Source organism: Notamacropus eugenii, chromosome 4, assembly GCF_028372415.1.
Source record: "Notamacropus eugenii isolate mMacEug1 chromosome 4, mMacEug1.pri_v2, whole genome shotgun sequence".
NCBI lineage: Eukaryota > Metazoa > Chordata > Mammalia > Diprotodontia > Macropodidae > Notamacropus > Notamacropus eugenii.
This window is the reverse complement of record NC_092875.1, coordinates 187,807,832-187,825,373: the sequence shown is the minus strand read 5'-3', so window position 1 is coordinate 187,825,373 and position 17,542 is coordinate 187,807,832. Positions and strand designations below refer to the sequence as shown.

Below are 17,542 nucleotides of genomic sequence, written 5' to 3'. Positions count from 1 at the left end.
GGCTCACAACAGGAACCATAAAGTTCACTTCTCGCTGGCACCTACGACAGGCCATGTGAAAAGACTGAATTGTACACATCAACCAGGGACTGGAGAACACTCCCTTCTCACCGATTTCTATTTTTCTACCATGGGTCATGAGGGGGAAGAAAGCCAGGGAGGAGACAGTGCCCTCTGTCAGGCGTGAAAGAGCTAGTTCCACTCACTCATCTTCCACAAGACAGACAAATGTCCAAAAAACTGTTTTTATTATTAAACCTTGTAGTACAAACCTGAAAAGTAAACAAAAAAAAAAAAACTGGCAATAAACAACAATGAAGTCTTTCCTTCCAAGGAAAGAGAGCAGAGCAGCGCTAATAAATTAAATGTCCAACTGTAAGCCATAGTCAGAAGTTTACTGTCAAAAAGAGGGGAAAAGTACACAGCAAGGCCATAAAAACTGGACAACCACATTGGAAAACACTCAAACTTGTTTATGTTATTGTTCAATATTCCAAAAAACAGTTCAGTCTTCTGTAACAACAACCAACAAATTGTATTCTAGGACTTCCCTGACAAGTCCCCACTGGCAAGCTCAGTGTGAGGTGGGTAGCTACGGTCTTGTTGAACTCAATTATGAAACAGAGGACGGCTTGTGAAAAGTTTCCCTTCTTTATTCCACACAGACTGTACACACAACCAGAAGAGGGCGACAGCTACTCCATTATGATTTTTCGTTGTTGTTCAGTGACGTAAGCAGCACTTATATAAATGTTACAAGAAAAACCCTGTAAGCATCCAGTCCAATCCAACCGATGAAGAAACGGAAACGTAAGGCTTTTCTTCATCTTGTCCCTTTGCCGCCCTTCCCACCCTCCCCACCAAGAAAAAAGGCTCAAGTATTTAAAACAATTTACAGGCATATGTACAAAAAGGGATGGGATTTCTTGTGTGTGTTTGTGTGTATGTGTGTGTGTGTTTTGTTCTGTTTTGTTATAACATACAGGAAAAAAGACAAGATGAGCGCAGATGCATTTTCACATTCAAAAACAACTATGCAGACCTCCTAGTGGCTCTAAATGTGATCACAGAAATGAAACAAATTCAGAAAGGAAAAGATTAATGCTGACTTGTGTAAAGATGTGAAACAACAACCGTGGGATGAAAATGGAATGTCGGAAAGATTGCACGTCTATGACAAAGAAGCACTTAGGGCTTCATCATTTTTTTCCTTTTTTTTCTTGTAAGGATGCTATTGAAGGGTTGTTTTTTTTTGCTTTTTGTTTTTTTTTTTTTTGATAAAGTAGCCAACAGCACCAAAAAAATAACAGAATGGATTTCCTAATGAAATCAGGCACAGTTTTCCCTCACATGACCCCTCCAAGGTAGGCAGTCTTTCTTCTCTCTCTCTCTTTCTCTTTTTTTTTTTCCTTAAACAGATGCATAGTGATGTGCTGGTAAAAGAACCTCGTCACTCCAAATCTCATCATTTTGCCTATGGTTAGGAAATAAAGTCCCCCTTCAGCTGCCATAACCTCCCAAAGAAAAAGAATGGGCATCATCCAATTAAAAAAAAATTACAAAACTCATCTTGCACACGACAGAAGAAAAGACAGCCAAAGTAAAGCAACTTCGTCTTTCAAGTTTTTGTTGTCTCCTATCCCCTTTCTCTCTAGAAAATCTGCTCACATGACTGGAGAACAAATTATAAAATACATCAAACTTCAACCTATTAAAAATGGGTTAAAAGTATTTTTTTCCCCACAGTTATGAAAAAAATAAAAACAAAAAAACAAAATCCCCCGAAAAAACCAACCCCACCAAATAAACAAAAAAAACAACAAACCAATCCAACAAAAAAAAAAAAAAAAAAGGCTTTTGCTTAGCCAAAGGGGTGATACAAATTAATATCTCAGCCCCTCAAGGGTTTTAAAACAGTGACTATACGGCAGTTTCCAAAAATCCAACTACCGTATCTAACTATCCTAAGTACAAAAAAAATTTCAACAATTTTAATGCTAAAACAAAATTAGTTCTCTAAAACCAGAAGAAAATCTTCTTTAGAGCTAGTGCAAAGACAGCTTGTATTCTACAGCAAGTACTCCAAACTAGGATATAATAATTACAAAAAAATATATATAAATCGACAATGAGTGTTGGCATCTTCATGATGAACTTGAAGCACTTCTGGATGAACTGGAGGATGAAAGCCTAGATGATGGCACGTCAACTGTTGCTCTCTTCCGGGGTCCTCTTTTTGGTGTAGGCTTGCTGATACAGTTCTCAATGCTGCCATTTTTCCCAGAAACTTTCCCACAAATCTGATTGACCAGACTGATAATTTGTTCCTGTTTGGGAGGAAAAGGAGAGGGTGAAATGAGGATATCTGGTGAAATCTTGTCCCTTCCCCTTACTTCCTGGGCCTACAGCCCTCAGGTAGCAAAGGCAGTGTGTGTGGGTCCCCCAGGAAAGCTGTCCTACCGAGGCTGATGCCAGGGAAGACCAACTGAACATGTGACAGAACTGCTCACCAACAGAAACCTAGAAAGGAAGACTGCCTGAGAGGGGCAGGAAAGGAAAACTGACACGCCTCACCAGGAAGGAAGGGGGCCGGCCAGCCAGGTGAGGGGGCACAGACACTGCCACCTACGAAGCAGGACAAGCAAAGCTGCCTGACAATATTTACGTTTAAAAATGGATGGCCATCCTGTTCTTTGAATGCTTGGATAAAGTTGTGAGATGCTGTAGCCAAAGCCTTGTGTGTCTTTTATGATGAGGAGCACTTTATGAGACGAATGTTATGCTTAGGAGTCAACATCAACCTGTGGCTCACTCTTCTTGACAATGGTCATTTAAAGTGAAAATAAAACAAAGACAGATCTCAGCTTACACAAAGTCATTCTTACTGAATGGCTAGGTTTACACAGCTGGTCCAACTAGCAACATCTAAGCACCAATTTAATCATAAATTTAGTGACACCTACTTCACTTTGGTTAGAAGGGGATGGCCTAAAAAACCCTCTGCCAAAGCTCACACACTAACTGTGCTCATTACCTTTTACCCAGAAGAGCAGTGGCAGTGGAGTGAACCAAACTAACGTTCTCTCTCACCACTAAGAGGCAGCTGTTTGCAGGATCAGTTTAATATTTCACATAGATTTGGCACAGAGATTCCACATAGAGAGTAGTCAAAGGGGAGTTCAACTCATAGTCAATAAGCACTACTCACACAGTTAATTTCTAATAGTCAATATTAGCGAAAGCTAGCTACAAGTCAGTGGAATGGTTTTAGGATCCTTGGAATATGGTACGATGGTCTCTTATTTTTAATCTAAAACAACCTTGTCACTGGACTGTTTCAGAACTCAGCCCTCTGCCACCTGAGTGCCCCGGGCTGTGTCAGCCACATGTAGAGGTGGAACTTTCTCTGCCCGATGTCCTCTAAGTACCTGCACAGGCCTCTAGGTCAAGGTCACTCTGTACCCATCCCCCTCCTTCCTAATCATGAAACCTGGAAGACTGAAGCTCCAATCCTAGGGGCTGGTTTTGAAGTCTTTCTGTCCTCCCAGATTCAGTGGAGACACACCATAGGTAAAGATGTAATGCCATCTCTACCTCCCCTTCCACCCTCCACACCAAGAAAAACAACAAATCTTTCATTCTAACTAGTTAATATCCAGATACTCAGCCTCTTGTTGTGGTCAAGATAGACTTTATCTGAGGGACACATAGGTCACTTTCTGGATGGACCTCAGTACTTGGGGTCAGGTCCCCAAGAACAGACACCAGGTATTTACCAACTGAGATGAACAACTACATCTCCAGACTTTTCCTACTCCTGACTTCCTCATGTCTAGAGAAAAAAAAAAACAGGCTGATATTGTTAATAACTTCTTACAAGTAGAGACAATGAACTCCATTTCTTTTCAGCCTTTCTCTTTGCCACCATGCCTCAACAACCTCTCATCATCTGATGTTCACTTTAATGAGTCTTTATCACCCAGTCTAGCTTCCAGCTACTGCTGCACATTAGTGTATAAATTATCTCCCATCCTTCCTCATGGTATTCAGAACCAGGCCCAGAGTCTCCCCTTATGGTCCCATGCTTATGTTTACATTAGGCTAACATATGACACACCTGTATACCTATGTACCACTACCTATAGATATTAATATACTTGTTAGTGTCCTCTCGGATCCCAAAGTCCCGCAGCTCATCAATATCTGTAGCTCCCCTATTTCTACCTCAGCCATCCCCAGGGAAGGAAGTAGTATAGTAAATGATGAGTAGGGGGTGTTCAGGGAGGACTGGCACCTCTGGGGTGAGGGCTATTCATCCTTTTTTGGTGTCCAACCAGTCACCCAACTCTCACCTGTGGCTCCAAGAAGCTGCAGCAGCACCTGCAGTGAGTGGCCAGATCTGGCAAACCAGATAGAGGGTAACCAACAGGCCTCAAACCCATTGCTGTGTTGGGGGTTGTCTACCCCAAGTATGGGAAGACTTCCCCAGCATGTGGAATGGGCGCATCTTCAAAAACAGTATACCAAAGAGAGCCTACTGAATGCACCATCCCTCAGCCCTTATGCTACATCCACGGCCTGAACTCCCAAAGTCCTCTCGCTTTTTCATCCCTGTTTTTCCAAGTCTCCCTCAGCCTCACTTCTAAATTTATCATCTTCCCAGGATCAGCTCACACTGCTCTGCCAGGCCGTCAGACTGCTCTGGCCTCAGGGCTGCACTTTACAGGGCGGAGGGGGAGGGTTGAGGAACGAGACCAGACACAAAAGTCTTGCAAGAAATATGAAGTCAAGCAAATCAAACCCCCATATTGGTTGTGTCCAAAAAACTTCTACCATTTTGGACACTAGTTCATCACCTCTGTCAGGAGACGGGTGGCATGTGTCCTAATGAGTCCTAAGAAATCGCTGATCATTGCACTGATCAGAGTTTATAATTCTTATATCACAGCCGTATTAAGCCTTCCAGGTTCCACTCCCTCCGCATCATTGCACACAAGGCGTCCCAGGATTTTCTGAAATCATCTCTTCGTTTTTTACAGCAAAATAATATTCTATTACATTCACATGCCACAATTTGTTCAGGTTATTCCCCAAATAACAGGAAGGAAACAAACTGTTATTAAACACCTATTGTATTGGGCACCATTACTTTGTAGTTCTTTGCCACCACAAAGAACTGCTATAAATGTGACTGTATATGGAGGGTGTTTTCCTCTTTAGGGTTGGTATCATGTAACTTTGGGGGCATAGTTGCAAATTGCTTTTCAGAATGGCTAGACCAATCCACAGCTCTTCCAACAGTGCAACAATGTGGTTTGGTTTATGTTCTGACAAAACACCCAATTCTGCGTCTGTCCTCTGCCAACTTCCCCTCTCCTCAATCTATCTTCCCGTGTGTGTGTGTGTGTGTGTGTGTGTGTGTGTGTGTCTGTGTGTGTATTTCTGCGTGGTGTGTGTCTGTGTGAGTCTGTGTGCACGTGCATGTGCACATGCACACACTGCTGAATGTCACTAGAGTTAGTCATATGACATTACTGACAAAGTCCACTACAAATACATTCCTTCCCCACTGCTTAAAACATGCCCAGGTTTGTTCCATCCTTAAACACCTTCCCTTGATCCTATCTTTTTTCCCCTTCCTTTCACAGAAAAAGTCATCTACATTCCACTTCTAATGTCCTGACACCCTCTCCAATTCCATTCCATCCAAGATCCCCAACAGTCATTTATCTGATCATTTAGGAGCCTCTTTGCTACCTGTATCCTAGCTGAAGCTCTATGAGGCTTTTCAGAACACCAGAAACCATCCATTCTTCTTTATCTTCACTTCCTTGACACGATTTTCCTCCTGGTCCTCTTCCTAGCCATCTGACCTCTTGGTCCCTTTGCTGGATCATCATCCTTTCCGACTCTCTAATGACAAAACAATTACTCTACAAGTCTAAGTACAGGACTCTCATTTTCATTTGTTTTTAAAAATATGATCTTTGGGAGAGCTTACTCCCATGAATTATCTTTACACAAATGATTCCCAAATGTATACATATATCTAACCCTAGTTTCTCTTCTGAATTCTACCCTTAAATAGCCAAATGCCTGTTGGACCTTTCCAAGCAGATGGCCTACATATATCCCAAATGAAGCAAATCCAAAAGAGAACCACCCCCACCCCCACCCAAAAGTCACCTTTCCTCCAAAATTCTCATCAGTTTCTAGCTCATAACAATTTTTAACTCCACAGCTTGAATCTCTGGGCTCATACTTCTCTCCACTCTTTCTACCATCTTCCCCCTCTCCCCCCCAACACTTGGGACAGCTAGGTGGTGTAGTGGACAGAATACCAGTGCAGGAGTCAAGAGGACCTGAGTTCAAATCTCACCTCAGACACTTGACACTCACTAGCTGTATGACCTTAGGCAAGTCACTTAACCCCAACTGCCTCATCCTGGGTCATCTCCAGTCATCCTGATGAATATCTGGTCACTGGACTCAGATGGCTCTGGAGGACATGTGAGGCTGGTGACCTGCACAGCCCTCCCTCACTCAAAACAAAGTCAAGTGCAAGTCATGTCATTATTTCTCTGATGGCCTGGTCTTCTCCGGCAATGAAGGATGAGCACATATACCTCCAGCGCTTAGCCAGGTGGACAATTTGTGTCTAACTCATTCCTCTACTCCCTCTCACTCGTCCCACAAGTTGTGTCCTCCTCTACAATGCACCCTCACTTCCCTCCAGGCTCTCCAAATCTCTTGCTTCTAAGCTCATCTCTCAAGTTTCCTTCTACCTCGGATTGCCTCTTCAGGTTACCTCCTATTGGCCCATTTGCAGATATGTTGTATCTCAACAGAATGTCAGTCCCTTAAGAACAGGAATGGTTTTACTGTTGTGTCTGTCCACCAATCAAGCACTGAGCATGTGCTTAATAAAGGTTCACTTAAAAGGAAGCTCTCATTCTGGGCAACCAGTGAAATAAGCATAGTGTACAGAAAATGGGCATGACCACAGGCACAGGTCAATTTAATATTTCTAGAAGAGCCTGTATACCAATCTAAAGGTAGACTGCAGAATAAATCTAAATCCTTTGGATATAGGAAAAAGAATTTGGATAAAGAATAAATCCTTTGGAAGTCATCTGCCTCTATCAATATAACAGTAAGTATCAGCTCCATTTCCCTCAGTCTCTGATAGAGGGCTTAATGTTCAAGAAAGGAAAACAAGGGAGGGGAAGGAATAATAATGCAGGTGAGGCCATAAGGAAGGCAGCCAGGGGGTGCAGTGGATACAGCACTGGCCTTGGAGTCAACAGGACCTGAGTTCCAACCTGACTTCAGATACTTACTAACTGTGTGACCCTGGGGAAGTCACTTCCCCCTGTTTGCCTCATTTTCCTCATCTGCAAAATGAGCTGGAGGCAATGGCAAAGCACTCCGATATTTTTGCCAAGAAAGAAGAGTCAGACATGAACCTGACAAATAGACTAGGATATGAAATAATGGTCACACCTACTGTCTTACAAGGATTATGGTCCTGAATCTGGGAGCAAATGCTGGACTTCATAAAGGAGAAATATATCTTAATCTTTTACAACAAATCTCATCTGATGTAACAAAGCCAGGTGACTATGGAGGCTAAAGTGTTTGAGACCAATCATGGTCACAATCTCTCCCCCACCAGTCCCTACCCCAGAAGATGGCAGTTCAGTGTTGTTCTTCCTGCCCTAATGAGATACCCACTCTCAATGTGATGATACAGCCACTTGACCATTCATCATGGTGGCTAGGACATGACAGCTAATTGTCTTTGGCAGTTACTGTACTTCACAGAACAGATGCCTTAATCTCTGAGAGACTGACCACAACCTCTTCTTACCTTATCCAAAAATCTCACACCACAGAAGAGGGATAAAGAGCTAGAACCAATCTGTCTATTCAAATGGAATATGGAAGTCTGCAGCAATCATAATTTACTTCTCAATAATCCAAAGGCATTTTAATTCTTATTAAATTAAATGACATCCATTGCTTTCCCTTTTTTTTAGGAATAAAACACAGATGCCTGACATGCCGGGCTCCTGTTACTTACGGAGTTATTCAATTTTTCTGGGGTTTTGCTACATTAGAGGCTTGTAAAAATTTAATCAGTGCCAAGAGGTTGGTAAAAATCTGGGCTTATGCTTCCCAGAGCTTGCTTCAATGTGTTCTCAGAAAGATATCCATCTCTCTCAGGTTGAATCAAGAAATACTGGGATAGAGACTTTGATGAAGATCCTTAGGTTTTATTTTTAACCATATTCTGGCATTTGCTCTTTAAGTAAAGAAAGAGGAGACAAAGTGGTTATTGTCTTCACTGAGTGTGTGTTTTGGAAAAAACAAAAGAGATGCAAATAAGGCTATTTCAGGCTTTCCAATCTTATAATTTAGCCAAAAGCAGAGCAATTCTGACCCATCTTATTTGGACATGCAACCAACTGCCTTCGCCAAATACTCTTATGGTTTACCTTCAGATCTTTTGCCATAAACAATAAACAGTTTGCCTCTGATGAGAGAAGAAAACCAATCAGTGGTTTCGGGATTGAACCTGGAGGGTCCTGTTCTTAACCCCAAAATATATTGTGGCTGAGGTGCTATTAGAGCTCCACAAAAATGCCTTACTCTAAGTGTCAAACCCATGAGATGGCCCTCAAGGAAGCTCATTGTTGGGAGAACCTCATCATCCTGCACAATCCCATCAGTCTTAACTGCTCTCCAGCTCACCACTACTCTGTCCCTGAGACTGATGTCGCAAACTCCAGATGCTCCATTTAAGAAGGGAGCTCAGCTCAGGAAGTTTCATTTCTCTCCTGGCTGCACTGCTCTGAGATGCCCCGGGCAGGTACGTTGCCTGTCCCTTCATCCTCTGCCCCGTTTGCATGTTGTCTTCCCCCATGAGACTGTAGGGCTCCATGAGGGTACAGGCTATTTTCTTTTTTTGTACTTCTGTCCCAAGCACTCAGCACACAGTGCCTGCCACACAGTAAGCACTTAATCAATGTTTATCAACTAACTCCTCAGCCCTTTCTGAGTAGCAGGTACAAGAGGCAGAAGTGGAGGAGAACAAGATATCTTCTCCTGGGACTCTTCTGACTCAAAGAACCCGGGATGTCATTAAAACTCTTCCTAAATTGCCATTGTTCTTACGTTTGGACATCCCTCCATGTACCCAGCATCACTGGCCTACCTGCTCCTTCTCAAACATGACACTGTATTTTCTCAGTCTCCCCTACACCTGGAATGCTCTGAGCTTCCCTGGCCCTCTTCTGGCATCAGCCCAAATCCCCCCAGCTCTGCAGGCTGCCTCCCTGCCACGAACTTCCCTTGGCCTCAGTATCCTCATCAGTAAAATGGGAATCAGAGGACCTACACCTCAAACAAATGAGACTACATACGCAAAGCTCTTTGCAAGCCTTAAGGTGCATATAAAAATGCCAGTGGGGACTACAACATTGCTGCTGTTACAGTTGTTGTGTCTGTCTTCACTGTTCACTCATTTCAAATATTCAACTCTTCTTGACAGTATTTGGAGTTTTCTTGGCAGATACCCGAGTGGTTTGCCATTTCCTTCTCTAGCTCACTTTACAGATGGTGAAACTGAGGCAAACAGTATCACATCCAAGGTCATACAGCTGTTGTCTGAGGCAAGATTTGAATTCAGGTCTTCCTAACTCTAGGCCTGGCACTCCATCCACTGTATCATCTAGCTACCCCTTCTAGTTATTTATATTCTTCCAAAAGGATTCTTGAGTACAGAGGGGAAAGACAAGGCAGACAGCTGGACGGATGTTTCAGGTTTGGCAGAAGGAGAGGAAAGAGTAGCTAAGTAAGAGCCCAGATCCCAGAGTTCTATTTTCATAGTATGTGCTTTAAACATCATCTGTTCTCACCCTGGAAACTAGGGATGACACCTAAGGTGCACAGATCCAGTCTGGAAGTTCTCAATCTTTTTATTCTTAAAAATGAAGGACTCACCCTCCCCACGCCCAAACTTCTGTGCATGTGGGCTCTATTAATCAATCAATATTTAGCATGCTAGTACCTAAAATGTCTTACTATATAAATAGTTTTGAACTTGTATGTTCCCTAAAAGGTTCTCAAGGCCTCCCTGGACCCTCTGTGATCAACCTTTGGGAAGCAAGCCTAAATCTGACCTCTTCGTTTGGCAGATGAGGCTCAGATGTGATGTTCAGACACCCAATCCACTGTGGCACACTGCCTATTTCAGTGCATTACTAGTAGAGACAAATAGGACAAGGATGTGTTCAGGGGGAAGAGAAAGAAGGTAAGGAGGAAGATCTCTTCAATGATCATTTTCCCAGCTGGGGCATCATGGCACAAACTGGAAGATAGAAATGAGCCATGTCACTAAGCAGGGCATAGTGCGTGAAACATTTCTCCAGCAATGAAGTCCTTCAGTTGATTAAGTGTGCACTCAGTACCTGCTGGGTGCAACAGCTGAGAGAGTCAGACATACTGCTGACCAGTGGGGTAAGAGTAAGAGGTCTGTTCTATCTGCCTCTGCTTGTCAAGGACACACAAGGTTGTATCAGTCCTTCAGTGTCTGAAGATGAGAGACCCCTTCAGGAATAAATCTAATTTTTAATACCTGGATATCACTCTTTTAGGAATAACTTCCCATTAATAAGAATTCACTAATCAGCATGCTGCTGAGGTTTGCAAAATAACCCTCAATGACCAAGATATTCTTATTCTACTGAGTGATAAACAGCACAAAGTAGGTATGCCCCATGTTTGCAATAAAAAATAAGACAATGAACCCACTTGTCTGAGAACATCACCTATTTCTCATCGTCAGGCTACATGGTTCTCCCTCTAAAACAAATTTCTAACAAGTACAACAAGTAAGATGTAGTCTTAGGTATTTTTAGGATCTGAGAGGCTATTTACAAAAGCACTGCATTCCTCCTTCTCCATGGGAGTCTAGAGGAAAACAGAAATTTATTAACAATAAAGTGAGAACTGTTGCTGCTTCATAACAGAATAGAATGTGGTTTGACTAAGCCAACATTAACAGCTGGCTTGGGAGAGAAGGGCTGCCAGTGAACCCTTACTTATAATCCCGCCAAAGAGGACTGATAACGGGGTGTACACAGAAGTATTAAATTTATTTCTAGATCATTTGACTCATTAGCTCCACGAGCAGCAGAAACATAGTTCATGGCCTTTTCTTTTGCAAAACACTCTGGGTCCTAAAAATAAACACACACTCAGATTTAGAGCAGGGAGTGCCCCTCAAGACTATCCATCTCTTCCAGCTCTCTGCTTTAGGCCCTGAGAAGTTAAGCAGTCTGATGAACGTGACAGCGACAGCTCCATAGAGGGTCCAGGGAAATGATGTCAAAGCCCAACAGCTGGGTTCAAGCCCTGCCTCTCACCCACACTGTGACCAGGACTCTGCAATCTTGGGTAGCTCCCTCAGACTGAGCTGGAGAGGTGCCTAACTGCCTTGGGAGAGGGATGACTCCCTTCCAGAACTTCTCTATCTGATGAAATCACAGGTCCAGTCTCAGTCCCTATCCCACACAGGGAGTACGGGGCGAATGCAGAAGTCGAACCCAAGTGCTCTGATTTCAAATCCAGTACCCTCTCTGCTATTTATTTATATAAAGCTTCAAGGGTAGCATGTCACTTAAGAGTGTGTGCCTGAGGAATATGGGAGCTATGTCCCTAATAACCACTCCATTCTGGCAGCAATATCTATTTACTTAGCTTCCTGCTTGCAGTTGAACCTGAATCCAGAGCCTGGTGGGAGGTGAGAAAAGAGTGAAGAGAAAGGGACCCAACCTCCCCCTGTTATTTTGGCCTCAGTCCATCACCTTCTGTTTCTGCCTACCCTGTGGGTCTCAGGAATAAACCTCCTAATCCTCCTGCCACATCCTGGCCCTGGCCCACCCACCTGCAATGGGGGCAGGCAAAGTTTCGTCCTCTTCTCACTCAGGTAGATGCCAGTCAGCTTGACAAGACATTTGCATTACCCACCCACATAGAAAATGCAACCAAATCCCTTGTAAATTAAACCCACGGCTGCCAAGAATACTGACTGAGTTATTCTAGAGATTTAGAATAGAAAGAGGTTGACCCTGCCAGTAGCTTCTCCACTAGCAAGCGCAATGGGAATCATTCAAGACTGGGCCTCCTTCAAGTGAGGAAAAGGCTCTGAAGAGGGTTTGGGGACCCAAGGGCTGAGCACTGAGACCACCAATATGCACAGGAGGGCACATAAGGCAAATAATCTAAACAACTCAAGGTCAATGGGGGACACTGCTCAGAGACAGCACAGAGCAAAGAAATCCCAATCCCTTGTAGCTGCTTCCATGGAGCCAAGGGGAATGACTGCAAAAGCAGAGGGGCCATGACGGTGGCAAACCTGGGAAACGCAGGCACTGGGGAAATGGCTCCCAGCTCCCAAGTGGCAGGGACAGAATCAGTGTGGTTACTTGGGGCAAGTCTTAGCATGGTCATCACAGCTGTTGCACATGAACCCAAGTCGTTCTTGCTACAATTGTGCCGGCTCTTTCTCCCCGCAACGTTACCAGTTTCTTAGACAGATGAGTGCAGTGGCCATGAGAGCAGTTTCCAACAGTGTTTGAAACCAGGGCAACACAAATAATCAATTGCTACCCTCCTCTAAACTCACAACCAGATGTCTCCATGCCACATCTGGCCTTTTGTACAGAATACTACCGAAACAGGCTCCTTTTGATTCTACTGCAGCAAAGGAAGAGAATTATAAGAGAAGAGGGGCTGCACATCTTACTATGCTTCTATTAAATGTTTAAATGAAATTCTTACTTCCCACTAAATCCAACACATCTACAGCCCCTCAGAGGCCTAACCCAAAGCCCAGGAGGGAGTTCTGGCTACAAGAGGGCTCCTGTATTTTTCCACTAATTAAGAGAAAAGTGAACAGCATTCAATACAAGGGCTGTACTTCAAAGTACATTCCTGAATTCTACCCAAAATCTAAACTAAAAGGGAGAAATGGGGGTGGGGGTTGATGGTAGGGGAAATACTCCAAATATTAGAATCATCATGCTTTCACACATGGTGTTTATCTGTCTTAAATGCAAAGAATTTCTGGACAGGACACTCCAGAATAGCTAAGCTCTAGTGCTGAAAACGCCACTTTGGAAGCTGAATTAATAAACATATAGGGATATTTGTTTCTCAGCCAGAGGAAACAGAAAACTCTTTCCACTCCCATTGCCTCATCCCTGACCCTCCTTCTTCCAAGTTATTTGTACTCACTGGCAACGCTCTGCAAAGTGGGCCTGTTGTGAGCTCATCCGCTCCACTGGGGCCTTCCCACACCTGTGTGTCTGACCCAGTCGAGGAATCCAAACATCGCCCAGACCAGACAGTTCCCCGATTATTTCCCAAGAGCGAGAGCCTGAATGGTGGCTTGACCACCTTGAAGCCTGTTATGCACACAGAAAGCCGAGTTTCCCTCCCATCCTCTGTCCCGGGGCACCACAGGTCACAGGTGAAGCATCCATGAGGGAGAGGCTGAGCTCAGCTAGCAGCTAAGCCAGTGGCAGTGCCTGTGCAGCATTGGAAGAAGCACTGACAAAGGAAAACTGCAGAGCTGGAAACTTAGACAGAAATCCCAGAGTTGTTTCAGATTTCTCCACATGCAGTGTATGCAGAACAAGCAATCTGGATTGTTCTAAATCACATAGACAACAGTTTGGTTTGACTGGGAAGGACAGTGGTCTTTAAATAAAGAGCTACCAAAGAAAGAGAAGCAGGCTTGTTCTGTTGTCCAATATGAGGAAGAATTTCTTAATGATTAGAGTTATGCAAAAAAGGGAATAGGTGAGCCCTGTGCGATGGTGAGGGCCCCATCAGCAGACGTATACACGCAGAGGCTCTCAGGAGCTGCAGGGTCACCCTTGGCCAATGCAGCCCAGCCAGCACGGGGTGGTCAGCATGAGAACCAAACCCCTCTGAGCGCCAGCCCCACATTCCTGCTTCTGTGCCACAGGGCTGGTGGAGAGGGCATGACTGCAGCAGACATGGAGTCCTTGAGGGCCCAGAAGTGCGCACAGCCTCAGAACGGGACACACCATCTGGTCCAGATTGGTCACTCTATAATGAAGCTGACTGAGGCCCCCGAAGGTCACACAGCATCAGAAGACCACAGATTTAGAGCTGGACAGGACCTTCTGAAGTCATCAAGTCCAACCCCATCAATTTCCAGATGAAGAGACTGAGGCCAGCAGGGGAGTGAAGCGAACAGAGATTTCAACTTGCGGATTCTGACGCCAAGTCCTGTACTTCTACTGCCACACAGCAGGCAGCAGCTTCCCTCCCCAACTGCTACCCAGAGAGGAAATGCTTGGAATTACCATGAGTCATAATCACAGCCTAAAACTGGACCACATCAAGGCAAACACCTAAAAAGAGGTCTTTCCATGAAGCGGAAAGGAGGGTAAGTTAAGTCACAGTTTTCAATGAGCATGCACGGTGATCTTTCTAGAGACCCACCACCACTCCCCATGGACACACCTACAAGCTATGAACTGTTCCTCCTTGGCATGGGCCTCCTCTCCATCCCATCTGCAAGCATATGCAGGTGTACAAAGTGGCCAATGGCAGGCGCAGATCCCCATGCCTTCAGCCCTCCTTCCAAGTAGGCGACAGAAGCCCCCAGGAGCACAAGTTGCCCAGTACTGACCTCATCATAGCGGTACATTAATTTCAGTCCCCGACAGGATTTCTGTTTCTCCACATGGCGCAGTGCACACTCCAGGCAGAAGACGACATTTTCATTTTCTTGTACAACCTGAAAGGTACGGGAGGATCAGATCAGGTCGTGAAGAGGAGGGTAAGTGAAAGAAGATGCTGTCAGGAGACAGCTCTGAATCTTAACCTGCATCCATACACCCTCTGCATCCCCTAAGAAATACAAATAATCCCTTTACTACTTAAAAAGTGTCTCTACTTACATTAACTGTATGGACCCACCCAAGAAAGTGATGATGCAGGGAAGGAAAACCCCATCACCCCCACTCAGCAGATGAGAACACAGGGTCAGAGAAGTGAAGCAAACTGGTCAAGGTCACGCAATAAGGAAATAGAAAGTCTGTGGCCAGGAGCCAGGTCACTACTATCTACTAGTGACTTCTAGGAGAGAGTTCATCTCAACACTGACAAACAATACAGTGTCATGGATCACGGTCCTCTGTCACTTAACTGGGTGACCCTGCCAAGTCACCTCAATTTTCCTCATTTGTAAATGGAGGGAGAGATCAGAAAGCCTGTAACGTCCCTATCTTCTCCCATCTACAATACTATCAGTGATACCACATTGCCTTATAGTTTATTCCCTTGTCTGCTCCTCCCAACCTCATTCCCAAACCAAGCCCTCATCTTAAGAAGGTTCCAGATGAATGAGTGCAGAGCATTTCTGTAGGATGGAAGGAAAGAAGAATGCTAGCACCAAGCATTCCCAAGAAGCGTAACTGCCAACTTACTTACTGCTTGTTTTCTATGCATTCCCATCAATATAAGTAATCAGTCAACAAGTTACTACTGAGTACCTACTATGTGCAAGGCACTGCAATGGGTGACAAATCATCCTGTAAGTTGGGTTCAATTCCAAATGGCAGGTGATAATGCCCAGGAGTTATTTTAAAATGGAAAACCAATTTCTGTGTTGCCCTGGGCATCATCTCCAAAGGTCAGAAATGACAGCCCACAGATTCATGGACATCAACTCCTTTGAGGAAATCAGTGACTATTTTATCATCTGAGGCACTGGTAATCCTGGGGAGGCTGATGAATTCTGTCCAGAGAAGTTCACATGCAAGTAAGAATTTTACAAGACTGCATATGTACGTTTAAACCCCTCAGTCTTTGGCTCTACTCTTGTCACCATTTTAAGTCAATGATTTGAGATACTAATGAACTGTATATCAACTTATAGATGAAATGGAAAACAACTAACATTGTAAATAACAACGGACTCCCTAAAAGAAGCAGGTTAGAAAAATGGGCCAAATCTAGTAAGATAAAATTTAATATGGATGAATATAAAATTTTATTCTTGGGTTTAAGGAGAAAAAAAATCAACTGTATGGAGAAAAACTTGCCTAAAAACAGATTATATGAAAAAAACAAACAAACAAAAACACCTGAATTATGGCTGGACTACACTAAGCTCTATAAATCATGTGTTCCAAACTATGATATAATCATCCCAAAACAATAATGCAATCTGAGGATATATTAACATAGGCATGGAGTAGGTGGAAGACCCATCACATTCAACCCTGATCAGGACACATCTGCAACATCGCTACAACTGAAACCGCATTTCACAAAGGCCACCAATAAACTGCTGTCACCTTCAAAGTCAATCATGCCACTTAAGGACTGTTGAGAAAGCTGAGGATATCTAGCCCTGAAAAGGAAAGTTTTAGAAGAAACACAAATAATCCTCAACAATTTGAAAGACGGTCAAATGGAAGAGACATTATCAGCCTTTTTTGGCTAGAATTCATAGATGGAAGTTTCAAAGGGATGAATTCATGGGTAATCAAGGGCAAAAATTCCAAACAATCAGAGATAGCCAAAGTGGTATGGGCTGCTTTGGGAAGCCATCAGTTACCCCAGACCTGAAGTAGAGGTCTGATGAACTCCTGTGGATAGTTTACAGGGGATTATTGTTTGGATGTGGATCAGCCTAAATGTCTATTTGTAGTTGATTCCCTTCTAGCTCTGAGATTCTAGGACACTAGGAGAATAGCCAGGAAGAGAAAGTATTAGATTCTAGGTATCCTAAAACAAATTATGCCCCAGCAATGATTTTAAAATAACCCATTTGTCATACTCACTCATACACAGACACAAACAGAGCATAAGCTTCTAAATAAATGTGTTGTGTTCTAGGTCAGAGGTTCTATGTTACATGTGCAATATGGAACCAGACAGAAATGTGATTGGGAAATATGTAACAAAATTGAAAATAATGTGAATTTATAGTTTTCCAAAGTCAATATATGGCAGGTGGGATGTGTTTCTATTTGAGTTTGATCTAGGTTTTATTATGAAAGAAGAGCCAATAATTGTGTCTTTCTACCCTAAAGGGACTTAAATCAAATGAACCAGAAGGTTAAAAGATATATCCTCATCTATTACCTGGCTAGTTCAAGTCCATCCAAAGTCTCATTTAACTGCAAAGATAGCTAAAGATAGTTATTTGCCCATGGTTAGGCCCCAGCTGAAAATGGACTGATTTCAAATCACAAGCTCCTCCCATTTTCCTAATGTTTCAACCAAGAAGTTGTAGAAGAAATGGTAGAACTGAAAGAGGTGGAAGGCAAAGCACTTTTCCATCACCTCTTCAGATGAAGGAATCAATTCCTTAATTAACCAGCCTAAAAAGTTAAAAGGCAAAGGAGTGATGTACCAGAAAGATCATTGGGTTCATTCAAGCCCACTGTCTCTACTTACTAATTATTTACCCTCAGAAGTCACTGGTGCC

General features: G+C 43.5%; 1 protein-coding gene across 2 annotated transcripts in view; it reads right to left on the bottom strand.

The window, feature by feature from the left end:
* Window positions 1–1,556: 1,556 nt before the first annotated feature.
* Window positions 1,557–17,542, bottom strand: part of JARID2 (jumonji and AT-rich interaction domain containing 2) — a 334,461-nt gene continuing 318,475 nt past the window's right edge. For both annotated transcript variants that reach the window (XM_072603889.1, XM_072603890.1), the window contains 2 exons: window positions 14,732–14,839; window positions 1,557–2,327 (listed from right to left, as the gene is read on the bottom strand). In XM_072603889.1, coding sequence (XP_072459990.1) covers window positions 2,145–2,327; window positions 14,732–14,839 — 291 coding nt within the window. In that variant the 3' untranslated portion in view covers window positions 1,557–2,144. The remainder of the gene's footprint in view (window positions 2,328–14,731; window positions 14,840–17,542) is intronic.